Source organism: Urocampus carinirostris, chromosome 14 (assembly GCF_059441175.1).
Source record: "Urocampus carinirostris isolate Australia breed hairy pipefish chromosome 14, RoL_Ucar_1.0, whole genome shotgun sequence".
In the NCBI taxonomy this organism is placed as follows: domain Eukaryota; kingdom Metazoa; phylum Chordata; class Actinopteri; order Syngnathiformes; family Syngnathidae; genus Urocampus; species Urocampus carinirostris.
Genome location: NC_142362.1, coordinates 24835917 through 24853367, shown reverse-complemented (window position 1 = coordinate 24853367; position 17451 = coordinate 24835917). Strand labels below are relative to the sequence as shown.

Genomic DNA, 17451 nt, shown 5'->3' with positions numbered 1-17451 from the left:
TTTGTTATTTAAAAAAACGTGTTTTTAAAATCCATCCCTGTATTTTGTTCACGAACACCTTGTAGTGCAGTGAGGTGATTATACATTTATATGCAATCCTTAAAAATGCTTGAATTTTAATTTTGTGTTTTCAAATATTGAAAAGTGCATAATTTTTAGGTAAAGTGTTTGTAAATGCCTGAAATGTTCCCCTGTTTCTCAACAAGGCTGCTTAAATTTGACATTGACACTGCTCTCTGGTGGCTTTGCTTTGCTGTTACATTTCTTCTTCCCTATTGATTGACAGCAGCTGCCATTAGTTTGTACGGCATAGTGCTATTAAGCGTCATCGCTCCCTACGGGGCACGCCCAAGAGGACTACACCGAAACAGGGCACAAAGAAATGTGTATTAGTGCAAGGATTACAGACGGACGGACGGACGGACGGACGGACGGACGGACGGACGGACAGACAGACAGACAGACAGATGGACAGACAGATAGATAGATAGATAGATAGATAGATAGATAGATAGATAGATAGATAGATAGATAGATAGATAGATAGATAGATAGATAGATAGATAGATAGATAGATAGATAGATAGATAGATAGATAGATAGATAGATAGATAGATAGATAGATAGATAGATAGATTATTCATCCCAGTGGGGAAATTCACACTTTCAGCAATATCATTGTGTTAAAAAAAAATAAAAGAGATAGAATACAAAATACCCAATATAATGTGTTAATAAAGAGCATTTAAATAGTGTTAGGAAAAATACACACTGTAATAAAAATAGGGTAATATGTAAATGTGGGGTTGGGGTTTAATGTGGGCTTTTACTCCCCTGGGTGGAGTTAAAGAGCCTCATGGCATGAATTGCACGTTGTGACAGACATGCACATTCGTCGACTTATGATTTTATTGTATTTTTTCGCTAAGTATTCAAATCTATGTTTTTTTTACTCTATGAAAGTTGTTTTGTACATCTTGGAGGCACTCAATATAACATACTGTCCCTTTAAAGATTACGTGTATCGTGTTTACCAATATAAACACGACCTAGTTATTACAACCAATCACAGACTTTCTTTGGATCGAATGTAATATGTTGGGAAGACCGGAAGCATACGCGTGTTCCTTTCACATCAAATGTTTGTTTCTTTAAAATTCAATCAAGATGGCAAAAAGGATGCGTGAACGTGGCTGAACTGGCTCGTATACGCTATCACAACATCAATGTATTAGATAAAGCGAGTTTAACTCAACCAAACACATAGCATTTTACAATGAGTTCTATAACGGTTCTCCCCGAAAATGTTCTTGTGAGCGGATGTGGCCTTTTCAGTAGTGATGAAAAATTGCGGCTCTTTTCGGAGAACCGGCTCTCTCGGCAAAGCCCACGAGAGCGGGAGCGAGAGAGAAATGGTAAGGGAGAGAGAAATACATTGCAAGAAAAAGAGAAAGAGATAAAGATATAAAAAAGGAACTAGAGAGGGGAAACCATAGAGGGTGATAAATAGAGGATGAGAGAGAGAGGAACAGAGAGAAACTATAGTGAGTAAGAGAGAGCAGGGAAAGAAAAAGAACAGAAAGATGGAGAGAAATGGCAAGAAAGACATAACAAATTGAAGAGAGAAATAGAGAGAAAAAGCGGAAGAGTGAGAGAGAAAGACAGAGAGAAAGGGGGAAGAGAAAGAGAGAGAAAAAGAGAAATAGTTAGGTATATAGAAAGCATTACAAGGAGATACAATTAGAGGGAAAGAAAAAAGAAAGAATAGAGAGAAAGAGAAGGAGCAAGAGAGGGAGAAATAGAAGAGAGAGGAAGAGAGAGAAAAAATCGAGAGGATGTTTCGACAGGAGCCGGCTCAAGAATTCCTTTCGTTCGCGAACTCTACATTACTACTAAGCAGGGGAGGTGGAAAGTGATTGGTCGTGTGACGAGAAGCTTCCGCGACGAGAGATCAAAAAACAAAAATAGAGGCAAAAAATGGCTTCAGTCTTCTGCTGCTTTAATGGACCCGAAGTGTTGGAAGACGCAGATCACGCTCGAGGTTTGATGCAAGGGTTGAAAGCGTTGTACGACAGCCGCCTCCTCTCGGACGTTACCATCGAGGTAGACCGTGACGAAGAACCGCTCGAGCCGGGTGGACGTGGTGTGACGGGGAAGACCCCCGGGGAAGATGTCGTCCAGTGTTTCCATTGCAACCGCAACGTCCTCGCTGCCGCCAGTCCTTACTTCAAGAGTATGTTCACTGGCGGCTTGACGGAAAGCGTTCAGGGGAGGGTGGCCATTCGCGGAGTGGACGCAGAGTCCATGTCGGTTATCGTGGACTTCTGTTACACGGGTAGAGTGACCATCACGGAGAGCAACGTCCAAAGCTTGTACACCGCATCCAACATGCTCCAACTGGAGTACATCAGAAAGGTTTGCTCCGACTTCATGTCCCGCAGGCTGGACCTCGTCAACTGCGTGGGACTTCTGAAATTCGCCGACACCTACGACAATCTCCAGTTAAAGGTCATCTCAATTTTTTTGCATAAAACATAAATACGATTTCATCATTATACAGTTGTACCTCTTCATCCGAGCTTAATTCGTTCCAGGATCTAGTTCGAATTGCTTGTGTAACGAGTAAAATTTCCCTAATGAAATAAGTAAAAACGAATTGGCAGTGAATGATAAATAGTGTTAGGAATTAATATTAAATGTACCGTTTACCAAATTTGTTCGAATTAGTTATCTGACTCCATTAACCAAACACAACCTACATTCACCTATCAATGCGGGCTCGTTTCTTGATGGAAAAGATGGACAAGAGACGGGCATTTCCACACAGGGGCAGATTTAATTTCTTAAACAATTTAACTAAGTGAACTCCATCGAATATGGCCGAATTAGTGTCGCTCGAGTCTCTGTCAAGCCTCCTCTCTCTCGTTCTCCCGCTTTCTCCTCTCGGCCCACGTGTTTCCGTCAGCTGGTGTGCCGGCTCCTCCCATGAGCGTGACAGGAAAGCCCCCACGTGGGCTCCACCACCTCTCTTTGATGTCTGGAAAACTCATAACAGCAGAGCGTTTATCAAAACAATGCCTGCCGTCCTCCGTCATCAGGGCCTTTTCTGCGTCTGGATGGCTGATTATCTTACCAGTCTTATGTCAGCTCCCTCCACTCCTGTAAACAACATTTCGTACCAGGCCAGGGTGCCCTGAACTTTCACTGCTCATTGAACTTAAGCCTACTCGGTGAAAATCGTCATTGCACTCAATAAATGTAACTTGTATTCAATCGTATAAAATCTTTCCTAGTCAAATCCCAGGGTTGGGTAGGGTTACTTTAACTTGATGATTACTTTCAATTACTTTTGGATTACTCCAATACCAAATATGCTAATAAAAGACAAAATAAACTAAATATGAATAAAATTACTAAATTTTATGCAGGCTTGGGGAGTAACGGAATACATGGAACAGCAAAAATGATGTTGGCAAGCTGTTTGGATATTTTCATTTTGTTTCTCTCACCTTTTATGTTAGTTTTGCCAGAGATCAAAGAGATCAAAGCCAGGAGAGAAAGATTACCACATGTTGAGTCATAATTGTATTCATATTTAGTTTCTTTTGTCTTTTATTAGCATATTTGGCTGGCAATCAGTTCAGGGTGTCTCCTGCCCACTGCCCAGAGATGGCTAGGATGGGCTCCAGCCGCCCCGCGACTCTAATAAGGATAAGCGGTACAGCTAATGAGATGAGATGAGATTAGCAGATTTGGTATAGGAGTAATCCAAAAGTAATTGAAAGTAATCAAGTTAAAGTAACCCTACCCAACCCTGTCAAATCCATAAAATTCTTCAATAGCCATAATACCAGGGTTCGAATGGGTGCTCTGAATGATTTTAAATCGACATGGACACTGCTCTCTGGTGGCTTCGCTTTGTAATTGCGTTTCTTCTTCCCCCATGATTAACGGAAGCTGGCATTAGTTTATATGGCATTGTCCTAGGAAGCGTCATCTACGCCTACGGGTTGCGCCCAATAGGACAAGTGCATATGTCACCTAAAGAGAGCACAATAATATGTTTATTAGTGCAAAGATTACGTATTAATTATGGACCCTGCAAAACATTACGGTATTGTTTCCCAGTGGTAAATTTTAACGGGAAGAACTGCTTACTGATAAGATAAGCTACGTACATATTATTGTCATTTATACCTGTCACTTACTTATATGGGGGAGTTTTGTCTATTTATTTGCGATTTACTCAAGATCTATTAGGCATGTCTTGATAAATGCACACGCGAGATTTATGTAATTATGCATATGTAAATCGCAGATATATTTGTGGCTCTGCAAAATACACGATTCACTCTGGATTTCTTCTTTTGATGGTAATAGAGAAATTGGAACATTGACTTTTAAAGCCCTTAAAAAGTGATGGAATTTGGGAATGATAAATGTTGAGGAACTCTGTAAAACACATCTTTATGATCAATAAAAACACATTCATAAGGTAGCTCTAGATATAAGTACAATAATGAGATAAATAAGATTATTTTAACTAAATAAAATATGAGTTTATTAGAAGCATTTACTCTTGAGGCAGTCACCATGACAAAGGTGTGCACGTGGTGTGGAGGAAGGGGGGTTGTTTGCAAGAAGAATTGATGGTGACTGCATATTTGTCGATTTATACATGTTCCCCCTATTTTATATATTTTTTTTGATGATTTCAAATTGTGTACGCCTTATCACAATGTCATTGGTAGCAGTCAATAACATCATTGTAGATTGCTAATATTGTCGCAGAATTCTACATAGTCTGTCTTCCTGTGAGTAAATAGGTGCCGCTTAGTGTTTGTAAGGTTTATTATCGCTTAGTAAGGACGATTGGCAACAATTAACAAAGAGAGTAATTGGCGGAGGTTCACAGGTATGAGGTCAAGAGACTGTTGATGATACGTAAGCACTTACGGTACACTTGAAATAAACGTCACTGTAACTTTAAATGGGCATACACACAATTGTTTTCGCTGTCGTAGTTAGCCTGTCCAAACTGGACAAGTTAATACTGACAGTGCGCAATCTCGAGCAGTGAGCGATCCGTAGTGGTAGCCTCTGGGACTGCCCGAGAACTGGATTTGTCTTCATTATAACGAGGTAGATTTTTGTTCGAAAAACTTTAAATTCTTGTGTGCAGAGTTGCTCGTTTAAAGGGGTACCACTGTATTCCAATTATTTTCAAAGATAATTTCATTTATAAAGAGCATACTTGTCTTTCTCATTCTGTGCTGTGACATCATTGGAGGAATACCAGCAACCTTGCAAGCCAATTGCGATATTGTTTTATGTGTTCATTAGTTGATGAGATTACGAACGTTTTTAGCCAATTTTTAGTTGTTTTTCTGGAGAATGCCTCGGCGCTGTGCCTCAGGTGAATCTAGTAATGGTACAACAAAGGCCAAGCATCCAAAGAGGAGAACCGTTAACAGGGGGCTGACTGGGACGGATCAACAAAAGGCGGTCACTTCTTTGGCTGACCAAAAAAACACAGTGCGTAACCAGGCTAACCAGAACCAACAACACTAGTGGCACAAGCTACGGGGACAAAGCAGAGCCGATGTTCTGCCGAAAAGTCCTACTGTCCTGAGACGTCCTACCGTAAACTGACCTGATAGCAGGGATTTTGTTTTTTTATAACCAAGTAAAACCAGCAATACTGAAACTCAGATTTATTTGAAACAGAACTTCTGCTGATGATATCAAATTAGGGTTGGTATACACTTTGTGATTACCATAGTCAACAAACACCATGCTAGAAAGCTACCACGGAAAAACAGGCCAGGCTTAAAAGTGACATCATAAAACAGTATTTTGAAGAGGTAAGTCAAATAAGACTTAAAAAAATGAAAACCGTAACTACCTACTGCTTTCAATGCGACAAATTGCTACCTGCGCTGCACGTGCGTAATGAGTAGGAAGGAATTTCAGATCACCGGCAGGGAATAAACTAAAGGATACGGCAATGCCATGCTAGCCAGCCAAACAACACACGGTGGGCAGCCAATGAGCGCCTATCGGGAGCAAACAAAACAGGAAAGCCATCGACAGCCCTGAGGCTAACAGGGAGCTAGCTGAACAAAATAATGCCTAGACGCACGCAGCAAAAAACACAAATGAAAACCCACATTCGCCTACTTCCAAGCGGAAATCAGCGGTATGCAATCGCTGTTCAGTGCAATAGCTGTCTACTTCGGAGCTGGCCTCACATGTGGTGTTAATGGGATTCACCATTTTGAATGTGTTGCGTTCCTTCAATTATGTCACAGCTCTACATCAAATAAGTCAGATCGGTCAACTTTGAAACTAGATATGTCGATTCCCCATGCATGAAATCATTTGCAACAAATGTTTGTAAATGTGGGGTGGAGCACTACACGTTTTGTGTCTAATTAAAAAAAACTTCTGTTTGGGAATACCTTTTAAAGGAAAGCGCTCGGGCCTTTATCGCCAGGAACTTCGGTCAGCTGTGTATTTCGGGGGACTTGTGCGAACTGGAACTGCACCAACTTGAGGAGCTGCTCTCCTTGGACACGCTGGATGTGGCCTGTGAGCGCGAGGTGTGCACGGCAGCCCTGCGCTGGATCGAGGCCAACGGACCACCTAAAAAGGAGGATGTTCTGAGGGCGCTGAGGTACGTGCGATGGAACCTGCTCACCGAGAGGGACAGGCGATACCTCGAAGAGTTGGCGTCGAGAACATCCATCGAAAAGTACCTGGTGTCATTCTTTAACAGGCCCTACGGTTTGGCTGCCTCTCTGGACGAGCCCAAGCATAGGATAGGTGTGAGCGCGAAAGAAATGATCTTGTTCTTCGGTCTTCCAAACGATAACATAATTTGCTGCGACCCGTACTCCGAGGATCTGTACTTTGTGACACCTCCTCTTTTGAATTTTAGCAGCAAAGACTTCAAACGCAGAACTATGGAGTCTCTCGTTGCTTGTTCCAGCCCAGAAAATAACCTTTATCTAGCAGCTCACCTCTCCAAACACTTTTGGCAGTACAATCCGGTGCTCAACAGTTGGCAGGAGCTAGCAGAGAGGCCACTCAACAGGATTCACTCTGCGATGGCCTACCTCAACGGTCACGTGTACCTCCTGGGGGGACAGGACCCAGCAACAGACGCCCGGCTGAAAGAAGTGGAGTGCTATAGCGTCCAGAGGAACCAGTGGACCTTTGTGGCACCTCTGCCGCACACGTTTAGCAAGATGCAAGTCGTAGCGTTAAACAACCAACTGTACGTGATGAACAAGCGCCGCATGTTGTGCTACGACCCGCGCTGCAACCGCTGGCGCCACTGCGGCTCGCTGCGACGCGACAAGTTGCACAAGGCTTGTGTGTACCAGGACCAGATAATCTGCGTGTGCGACGTTCCGGTGGTGAAGGCCTATAGCCCGGAACGGGGCGAATGGCGGCGTCTGCCCGACATCCCCACCGACAGCCGTGCCTTCCACTACCAAGTGATCCAGCACGGTGGCAAGCTGCTCCTGCTCACGCAGACGCTGCTGCAGCACAACAAGAACCGGTTACTCATGCACGAGTTTGAGCAAAACAGAGAGTGCTGGAAGAGCATCATGCCGGTTTACGTGTCTACTCTGGGGCCTGTGTGTATTTCCACACGTGTGTACCCGGCGTGCCTGGGCTCGGCGCACAGCTTCTCAGCCGAGGAAGACGACGACAGCGGATCCAGCGCCGACTGGGACTTGGACTGCTTGACAGACCCCGATTCAGACTCTGCCAGCTCTAGCTCGTTCTCAGATGAGAATTGGTAGTCAGACGTTTACAGGGTTGTTGAACATCCATTATCTAAATCACTTCCGAGGGAAGCTGGTGTGTATTATATTGGGCAGGATGTCCTTAATTTTTGGTTCCTTCCAATATGGTACATTTTCACATCGGAGGTAAGATCTGGCCTAAAAAAATCCAGTCCGATCTGGGCCCGCGGTAATTAAATCACGACCGACTCAGCCAAAGCCTGACCAATTTATTTATTTTTGAAGGACCAAGCTTGAAGCAAACCCGAAATTGTATTTTATTTGTGAGGACTAGGGAGGAGGAAATGGGATTTCATATAACAAATTAAGCCTGTCTTTTGTAACGAAATCAAAGTTAAACAAGACTATTTCAAAATTTACACTTTTATATGCTTGTGTCTGCAGAGGTCAAACGAACTGACAATTTTCTATCTTTGATGTAATTTTTTAAGAGTTGACGGGAATTTTTTTAAAGCTGTCAGTCATTTTGACAGGTTGAAATTTAAGCTATGAACCACATCAGCAGCATGTCCTTGAGAATCAGCCTGGCCCTTTAAGAGAGAAAGAGGCTGAGAGACAAAGAAGAACAATGACTGGTGGATAATAATGATTTTTAAAAAGGCAGCGAAAGAGAAACCTGTAATAATTGACATTTGAGGCCCGACCGACCCAAAATTCTGGTCAGGCTTGGGCTTAAGATCTTACCTCTGTTTCACATAAAGTTGACTAATATGATACATTCGTATACTCTCAGAAGAAGTGTAGTCCTTGCCCTAACACCCTGAAAGACTATATATATGAATCAAAAGGTCAGTGAACAATTTTCCTTGGTGCATGCTAAAGAGCAAGCTGACTAGATAGTATCAGCCTTGGGCAGGCAACCTCTCATTCGAAGGGGCTCAAAGTCATTTTCCAAGAAACTATCTGCGTCCGCGCCCCAATTAAAATGGACTAAATCTTTCCTCATTTTATGGTTCTAAAAGTAAAGCCTTTCATGTCTGGTCCTTTCCTTGCCTGTTGTTCCCTTTATTTAGTACAGAGTTATGTTTTACACAATGGACTGTTTGGAATTAAGCCAAGTCATGTCACATTTATTTTTAAAGCCCTTAATCACAAAATTTTTCAAAGGACTGCTCAGCTTACAATTACACCATCCCCTGATCTTAAACCAATATGCGGGCAAGGAAAAACTCAAAAATAAGAAACCTTGAGAAGGGGCCTCACAAGTGGTAATCCAGTATGACCAGGGTGCAATAGATGTTGCATTGGGTGACAGTACACAAAACATGGTGAACATCAAAAAATGTGAAGATCTGAAATGGTCATTGGAATTGCCTCGAGGTCACTGGTTAGGTGAGGCTGCTTCTTCATGTCAGTTTTTTTTTTTTTAAATTGCAACGTTTCTCTGGAAGGCTAGTACTTCTTTACAGAGTTGATTCAGGAGCAAAGTCTTCAGGCTCAAAACAAACAAAGCAGGTAGGTAACCCCAAATGTGAAATATACTTTTCTTGCACTGCCCCCAGACCTTTGAAGGCCAAATACGCATTCTACTGTCCCTGTTTGAATGCATATAAACTTGCACATATGTGACGTGTACCTACAATGCATCACACTTACATGGCCAAAATATCTCAGCGGTTTTGACAAATCTCTATGATGGTTATCAATGTGCCAATTCGACCTGCACTGCTTCATACTGAGTAAAGCTGTTAATTTTGTCACGAGTATTACAGATTTGTTAGTTTAATGCATCCACTGTTTTTAACATTGAGCACTGTTTCTAAACGTAGCTCGGTCATTTTTGGTGGAGGTATCGCGTTTAAATACGTACATGATTGGGTATGTTCTACAAACTCAGGATTTTTTCTGTTATTTCTATAAAAATAATGACGACTGTTGTTTGAGATGTTTTGAATAAGTCTAATTAGGTTCTTAGTTTTGTTATCATTTTTACCAGCCGATATTTTCTAATGTTAAAAGAAAGCTATAAATTCTTCCTAGTCCATTTTTTTAAAACATGAACGTTTCAAACTAATCTTTCTGCTCTGTGTATTCAATCCGTTATGTTAGTCAGGTGCATGTATGTTCTTACATGAATGTGCTATATGGTGAATTACAGTTCTTTGTATGTTTATTGTGATTTTATATTGAGAGAAACAAGCCAAAAATAAAGGAGTCAATACTAAACGATAGTTGTCTGCTCATTTGGTATATCAAGGGACAGTTTGTAATGTTTAGTGCCTCCTAGTGGACCAAAAACCTTAATTCTGAGAAAAAAAAAAACATTGATTTGAATAATAGGTAAAAAAAATACATGAGGTGTTATACCAATATTAATTTGAATAAATATTCTAGGTCGAGAAATTTGTATTGTTTTTTTTTTTACATGGCCGAAACCGTATGTAGTAGTCACTGCATTGTTTGGCTGGCATTTTGCTGCTATGCTTTGCTCATATGGCACTGGTTTTCATTCACATTGGACAATATAGTGTCATACTCCACAATGTACCTTTAAGGGCACTCTGATGAATGAAATTTTAATCTATACACGTGAATAATGTAGGTTTATTATTATAGTTTGAGTCATACGTGTTTTTAAGAATACGAACTACAGATATTCAAAGTGACCAGTTTTCTTGTCCAGCCTTTCTTAAACAAAGACAAAAGGAGAAAAATATAAAAGAAGAAATATAAACGAAAGTAAAACATAATAAAAATGGGGAAAAAAGATTTAAGGGGAACTAAAGAAAAAAAGATGAAAATGGAAAAAAGTCTAAAGGGCAAAGAAAGAAAAATGCTAGGGGAGAAAGAACAAACGATAAAAGGTCAAAAAAGAAAAAGTGGTAAATGAAATGAAAAACAAATAAGGAAAAATAGAAATGGGGAAAAAGCAAATATTTAAAAAAAAGAGGAAAGAAAAATGGTTAAAAAGGAAACTGAGAAGACTAAAAAAGAAGGGAGAAAACAGGCTTTTGTGATCCTGTAGCAGCAAGATGGCTGACTATTATGTCAGCTCTCGGGATGAGCCTCATCCTATGTCAAATAAATACGAATTCTTTACCTACGAGTGTCACAAGAATCATGTTTATATGACAGTTTGTCTTCTAACTTTTTATTCAAATCGATACTGTTTTTTCCTGATTATTTTTTTAAACCATCGGAAGCGCAAAATAATACAACAGTCCCTTTAAAAAACTCTTGACATTATTTCCGGGTTGTAATTCTCGTTGCTCTCGCGAGATTTCCTAACATACCCCAAAGCAGTTCGAACGCTGACATGATGAGCGATGGCAATAGAAAACAAAGCTGGCTGTGAGGAATACGACTCTGTATTTTTCGACTCCTTGGAACTATCTTCGTCCTTGCAGACTGACGGCAACGCGTCGTCGTGTCGTGTTTTTAAAATCATTGTCATAGGAGACACTAACGTGGGGAAGACGTGTTTGACGTATAGATTCTGCGGCGGCTCTTTCCTCAAGAACCCCGAGGCAACCATCGGCGTTGATTTTAGGGAGAGGGCGCTGGAGATCGACGGAGAAACCATCAAGGTGAAACATGACTGCCATCCTAGATCGCTTCTCAAAATTAACCCCGATGAAAAGTGAAGACGAAAGATGAAAACAGCCGTTTCCATTTGAGCAGGGCTGTTAAACCCATGTTGCTCGGGGGCTGCATGGAGGAAAAACTCACGGGGCTGAACTAGTAGATTAAATGAAGAGAAAGAAAAATAAGCAGAGAGGGGGATAAAAAGAAATAAATTAAGAGTAAGAAAAAAAGCAAAAGAAAAATAGAACGAAAGGGAAAGATAGAGATGGAGAAAGAGAAAGAGTGAGAGAAAGATGGAGAAAGAGTGAGAGAAATAGGAGAAGATAAAGAAATTGGGACAAAGATAAAGAAAACAAAACAGAAGAGAGAATAGGGCAGAGAGAAAAATGAGACGGACAAAAAGGTTCAAGTGAGAGAGAGAAAAAAGAGACATGAAAAAGACTGAGAATGAGAGACAAAGAAAAAGGAAGAACTACAGAGCTGTCCACATATATAATTGTGATGAAAAGCAACTGTTCAGTCACCCTCTTGCTCCTTTTTGCTGAAAAGTATATATATAAAAAAGTACTGAGTCTGTTTTTGGTGCATTTTTCACATCAAGGGTAACTACCTGACTGCCTGTGAATGATGGTAGTTATATCTACATTCCTCCCTTTCTTGGACGCATGAAAAAAGATGAGTTAAAACATGCACATACTGATGGCAGATGAAAAACAGCGATGTCATATACATTCAATGAATGTTATAAGTAGATTCATAATAAACTTAATTTTAGGGTGTTGTTCGGTTATATATTCTGATTATCAATCCTTAATACTTTGCAACAATGTTTGTTGTTTTTGTTTTTTTTACAATTAGTCGTCTATTGTGTTTCAAGTTGTGAAAAATGGGGCAGGCATCTTTATGGCTGGGCAGGCAACTTTTCAGAGTTGTCTGCCCTGGTGTCCGGTAACTTTTTGTCATGAGTTTCAGACACTGATTTTTGTTTTCGTTCTATTTTAACCATTTTGTGTCAAGTGTATTTGGTTTTCCGGGTTGTTGGTTGGGGAGAAACGAGGGCATTTTATTTTCGGACAGTTTTTCTGCAGCATTTAGAGAGGCAATTTTGGCTGATATGTGCTTCTCAAATCAATTTGGATTTGATTGAAAGAGTTTGGTCGAGGAATGAAATTTTTATACAAAGTGGTGGCCTTCTCTCTGTATTTTGACCTTATGGAATGCACACACTTTAGCCATATTCCATGACCTCCAATTGTGAATTATTGTACACTGTATCTTTGATTTATCTATTAAGTGGTTTTACTTTTTGCACTAGTTGCAGATATGGGACACGGCCGGTCAGGAGCGTTTCAGGAAGAGCATGGTGGAGCACTATTACCGCAGCGTGCACGCCGTCATCTTTGTGTATGACGTCACCTGCCTGGGCACTTTCCAGAGCCTCCCCGATTGGATCGAGGAGTGCCGGCGTCACGCGGTTGGGCCCCTGGTGCCCCGTGTCGTCGTAGGCAACAAGTGCGACCTGCGGGACCGCCGCCAAGTGCTTACGTCTGCTGCGCAGTGCTTGGCCGACAGCCACAGTATGCCCCTGTTCGAGACCTCCGCCAAAGACCCTGCTGAGAAGGAGAACGTGGATGCCATTTTCTTGACGCTGGCTTACAAGCTCAAAAGCCACAAACCTCTGAGACTGAAGCCGCCTTTAGAGGGCGACGTTCGCCATCTCTGGGAATCCAGAGAGCAAGAAGCGGTGACCTGTTGGTGCTGATAGCTGGCCTTCCACCACATGACTATATTGCGTTTAGTTCTTCATCTGCCTGCTTTTAACTCATTCAATGCCAGACGTTTCTCTAAAATCGGGAGAGCCAGTGTGAGACAATCTTTGCCCTTCTAAATCATTTTTGAAGTCAAGTCACAATTATTTGTACAGCCCTTAATCACAAAAATGTCTCAAAGGACTGCACAAGTTACAATTATACCATCCCCTGATTTTACCTACACAAAAATAGTTGTGTAGCTTTATTTACAAAGGACATGTTAAAAGAACTTGACCTTCATCTTTCATTCGTAAAAAATGTTTCTTTTACCATTGTTTAGGAAACAACAGTTGAACATGGCTACGTTTCTTAAATACTCCCCTCCAAGAAAATTGAGAAAAATGGCGGTTTGTGAAAGGATGCCTTTCAAGCAGAACTTTCACTTCAATGCTTTTTTTTTATTATGTATTATACCTCCAATATCTAAATAATGCTTTCCATAAAGACCAGGGCAATTTGCTTTTAAAATAACAATTTATTGCAAGAACACTGAAATTATACATGAAAGCGCCCAATGTTTCCAGTGATGTGATCACATGATTTAAGTCACTCGGAGGACGCCCAAACACTCAGTAGCTGGCGAGAGGAAGCAAAGCAACACTAATAAGTGGGGCCTCCCTTATCTGATCAACGCCAATCCTGCCATCTAGTGGTGATTTGTCGTACTCAAATCATTCCCAGAGGCTTGATACTGATTAATGATCTGCAGCATTAAAACATTTAGAATTAAAAAAAAAATATATATATATATATATATAATATATATATATATATATATATATATATATATATATATATATATATATGCTTCTGAAAATTTAATTATATGTTATGGCAATGAATGAGCTACAATGTTCCTATTAAATGCATGCATTATATATAAAAGTGATGAACCATGTGTTAAGCTTCCAAAAGCACTTTATTTTTTGCTTTGAAGCCTCCAAAGCTGACCACATTGTAGTTTTAACATGCATGATCAAGTTGTTTATTTTTTTTTTTTGGACAGACCAGGCTTCCAGTAATATTTTGACAGAACAACTTGTTATGCAAATTGCAAGTGAGGGTTGTAGTTTTATTTTATTCTATTTCAGAAGACTGGATGTGAACTGAAGATACAGCCCCATTACATAAGATTTCATCTGAAGCAGAACCAAAATAGGTTTATTAACAGTCTTTCAACATCCACCCATTAACTGCATCACTTATTCTCAGTTTGACTGCGGTGGCGCTGGAGCCCATCTCAGCTATCTCCGGGCAGTGGGCAGGGGACACCCTGTACTGGTTGCCAGCGAGTTGCAGGGCACACAGATGCAACTCACTCGCTCATTCATACCTAGGCCAATTAACCTGATATGCATGTTTTTGGAATATGGGGGGTTGAAACTGAAGTTCCCAGGGGAAATTCACACAGGCTCGGGGAGAACATGCAAACTCCACACAGAGAGGCTGCAGTAGTTGGACTTGAACCCTGGACCCCTGCACCGTGGGGCTGCCCACCGTGTTTCCTCATATTTTCCTCAAAAGTCTTTTTAGCTTCAATGGTGGGATATGTCGTTTGAGGTCTCCTTAAGAAGTTGAAAGTAGACCATTTCTCTATTAAGTATGAGTTAACAATGCCCAACTGAGTTCAAAGAAAATAAAAATTAGCACCGCACCTATCTGTTTTTTCGTTACTTTTACCAAAAGCGTAAGTTCGGAAGAAAGGGAATAGGGGCGGTGTATGTTGGAAAGTGACATTGTTCGTCATCAGTTTTCTTTTAGTGTAACATAAAATATTACATTATGTTCATTTTGTGGTGTTCATTTCTTGATGTAATGTTTGTTGCAACATGATTTAAAAGTATTTGAGTTTGTTTGAGAGCATCTAAGAAATGCGCATACTTGCACATGCAACATAAGGATATTGACAGAGGCCGTAATGATGACACAAGCCAAAAGATGGTGGGAGCGAGTAGAAAAGCTGCAAATTCCGTACAGCACCTTCAAAGTTTTAAACTGGATATTGTTTTTGTGTTATAACACAAGGTTAATAAGCAATCATGTAACACGATTCTGCATCCTCTTAGTTAGAAACAATACTTGTATTTTAAAAATGAGGCAAAATTGACATGTAAAACAAACTTTATTCAAAGGAATATTTTCGCACCTGTCATATTGTAACCAGGTGTATATCAGCTTCTATTGAGTACAACAAAGTAAAGTGCTGTTTACATTTTTCCCCCTTTTTTTGACACACATACAAAACTTGAAATCTGCACTATAACTTTTGTCTGGACACTGTGTAGTATTTGACCACAAGCTGTCGCTGCATTGTGAAGTGCAATAGAAAACAAGTGCTACAAAACACAGGGAAGAATACAAACTACATAAACTCTTTTTCTTTTGTTTTTTTTCCCCACCCAGCCTTTCACGAGGTTTTTGGGTTACACGTAGCAGTATGATGGCATACTATCATGTCAACTCCCAATAGATGAGCCTCATGTAAAATGAATGCAAATTTTTCGACCTACGAGTCTTTAAAAGTGCTAAGTTATACGTTCCCATATGCATTTTGACTTATTATTCAAATCAATATTGTTTTTTCAATGCTTTCTTTTACCACTAGGAGGTGCTAACTAATACAATATGTCCTTTTACATTTAATCACATCCCCCAGATGTGACGTGGGTTTATTTGTAGATTTTTGTTTTGTGTAAATAAGCAAAATAAAAGCATTTAACCAAGAAATAACCCATGTATTTGCTTGTAAATTTAAAGAATACGTACTATTGACTGATCGAAGTTATAAGTTAAAAAAATATTTCACTTTTTCTTGTGCATTAGTGTAGTTAGTAAAGTTCCTTTTTCCTCCTGAATTTACTTTGGTTGGATTTGTTGGATTCGACCTGTGAATGAGTTTTAACATCAAGGCCAACATACTGTTACTTAAGTACTATAAATTTAATTGAATTGTCTTTATTGCCATTGATATCAACCTTGTAAAACATTGAATGCAATGAGATTAGACATGGCGCTCCAGGGTAATCATGTATTAAGAACTTGAAAGAGGAAAAAAAGATAAAAGACTGTAAGGTTAAATAGCCAAAATTATTTACAACATATTAACTTGGTCATTAAGTTTTTTTCCCTTCTTTGTTTTTGTATGGCGATTTTTCAATTCTACCGGTTGTTTTCTTATGGTGTAAAAGTGGGAATAACATGACAATATAGAATGTGGAAAACAAGTGTTTAGATTGGTGATGTCCACCTCCATCTTGATTGGGTGGTGCTCACTAATTTTTGAGGATTTCAATTCCACAGACGTAAAGTAGAAATTGTGTCTAAGGAGTCGCATCTCCAACTTGACCAGAAGAACCCTGACTTACGGCAGAACGTCCTGTGCAGCAACATCTCCACCAGAGCATCGATTCCATGACTGCTGAGGTCTCCTTGCCAGGCCGACCGCTGCTCGCTTACATTTAGATTTAGGTTTAATTTATTGGTCCCCTTTATGGAAATTCACTTCCACTGACTACACCAGGGGAAAACAACAGACATTACATTACAGCAATGGCAAAGGTGATCAGGCTTTTCCCAAGGCCCTTCTAAATCTTATTGTTCTGTATCTGCGCTCTGATGGTAATGGGATCAAGTATTAGTGTAGTGGGCGAACGACATCCTGGACTATTGTGTTTGTTCATACTGTTGTGCTTTCTGAGTTTTTTCTTGCCCTTTTAGATCAGATGGTGTGATAATAGCCTGTAGTTTGCAATAGTCTATGAACCTTGGAAATAAGCTGTCTCTGAGCCTGTTTGTCTTTGTTTTGAGGGATCTGTAGCACCTCCTAGTGGGCAACTGGTCAAAGAGGCTGTGGCCGGGTTAGGACGGGTCCTTTATAGTGTTGATGTTTTTGCTGTGGAATTGCAAGCCAACAACGTCTTCCAGACTGGGCAGAGAGCAGCTGATAATCTTCTGGGCTGTGTTGTTTACTGTCAGTATGTTTTTCCCCTCCACTGCCATGCTCCCAGCATACCACACGTTGTATGCCAGAATGCTCTCCACTGCGGCCTTGTCAAAGGACACCAGCAGCTTATGGCCCAGGTTGTTCCTCTTGGGAACTCTTAGTGAGTGGAGTCACTGTTGGGCTTTTATCATATTAGCATTTTTTAAAGAAAGTAAGCATTTGAACACATTCAGTAAATAATTCATTTTTTAAAGTAGGGTAAATATGGCATTATTTGTTTACATCCAATGTAGATAGCATTTTGGGTCTGCATCATCATCTGGTCCTGCCTTTCAAAATTGTTCTTAATGTTGCG

General features: G+C 40.4%; 2 protein-coding genes across 4 annotated transcripts; both read left to right on the top strand.

Annotated features, from left to right (window-relative positions):
• The first annotated feature begins 1913 nt into the window (after positions 1-1913).
• kbtbd7 (kelch repeat and BTB (POZ) domain containing 7) lies at positions 1914-9984 on the top strand. Of its 2 annotated transcripts, XM_088353315.1 has the most exons (3): positions 1914-2508; positions 6471-6676; positions 6779-9984. In XM_088353315.1, exons 1-3 carry the CDS (start codon positions 1978-1980, stop codon positions 7812-7814), a joined length of 1773 nt encoding a protein of 590 aa, XP_088209441.1. In that variant the 5' UTR covers positions 1914-1977; the 3' UTR covers positions 7815-9984. The 2 variants fall into 2 exon arrangements, with proteins under 2 accessions (XP_088209441.1, XP_088209440.1); XM_088353314.1 differs by having other exon boundaries at positions 6471-9984.
• Positions 9985-10915: 931 nt separating this feature from the next.
• On the top strand, positions 10916-13925 carry LOC148353033 (ras-related protein Rab-33B). 2 transcript variants are annotated; one of them, XM_088353329.1, is made up of 2 exons: positions 10916-11344; positions 12664-13925. In XM_088353329.1, exons 1-2 carry the CDS (start codon positions 11084-11086, stop codon positions 13102-13104), a joined length of 702 nt encoding a protein of 233 aa, XP_088209455.1. In that variant the 5' UTR covers positions 10916-11083; the 3' UTR covers positions 13105-13925. The 2 variants fall into 2 exon arrangements, with proteins under 2 accessions (XP_088209455.1, XP_088209453.1); XM_088353327.1 differs by having other exon boundaries at positions 11002-11344; positions 12658-13922.
• Positions 13926-17451: the final 3526 nt, after the last annotated feature.

What these genes read in the sequence shown, in the direction of transcription:
- kbtbd7 (XM_088353314.1), top strand. Translation starts at nt 1,978, where the DNA reads ATGGCTTCAGTCTTCTGCTGCTTTAATGGACCCGAAGTGTTGGAAGAC. An exon ending in ACGACAATCTCCAGTTAAAG is followed by an intron (nt 2,509 to 6,470) that starts GTCATCTCAATT and finishes TACCTTTTAAAG; the next exon opens with GAAAGCGCTCGGGCCTTTAT.
- LOC148353033 (XM_088353327.1), top strand. Translation starts at nt 11,084, where the DNA reads ATGGCAATAGAAAACAAAGCTGGCTGTGAGGAATACGACTCTGTATTT. An exon ending in TCGACGGAGAAACCATCAAG is followed by an intron (nt 11,345 to 12,657) that starts GTGAAACATGAC and finishes TTTTTGCACTAG; the next exon opens with TTGCAGATATGGGACACGGC.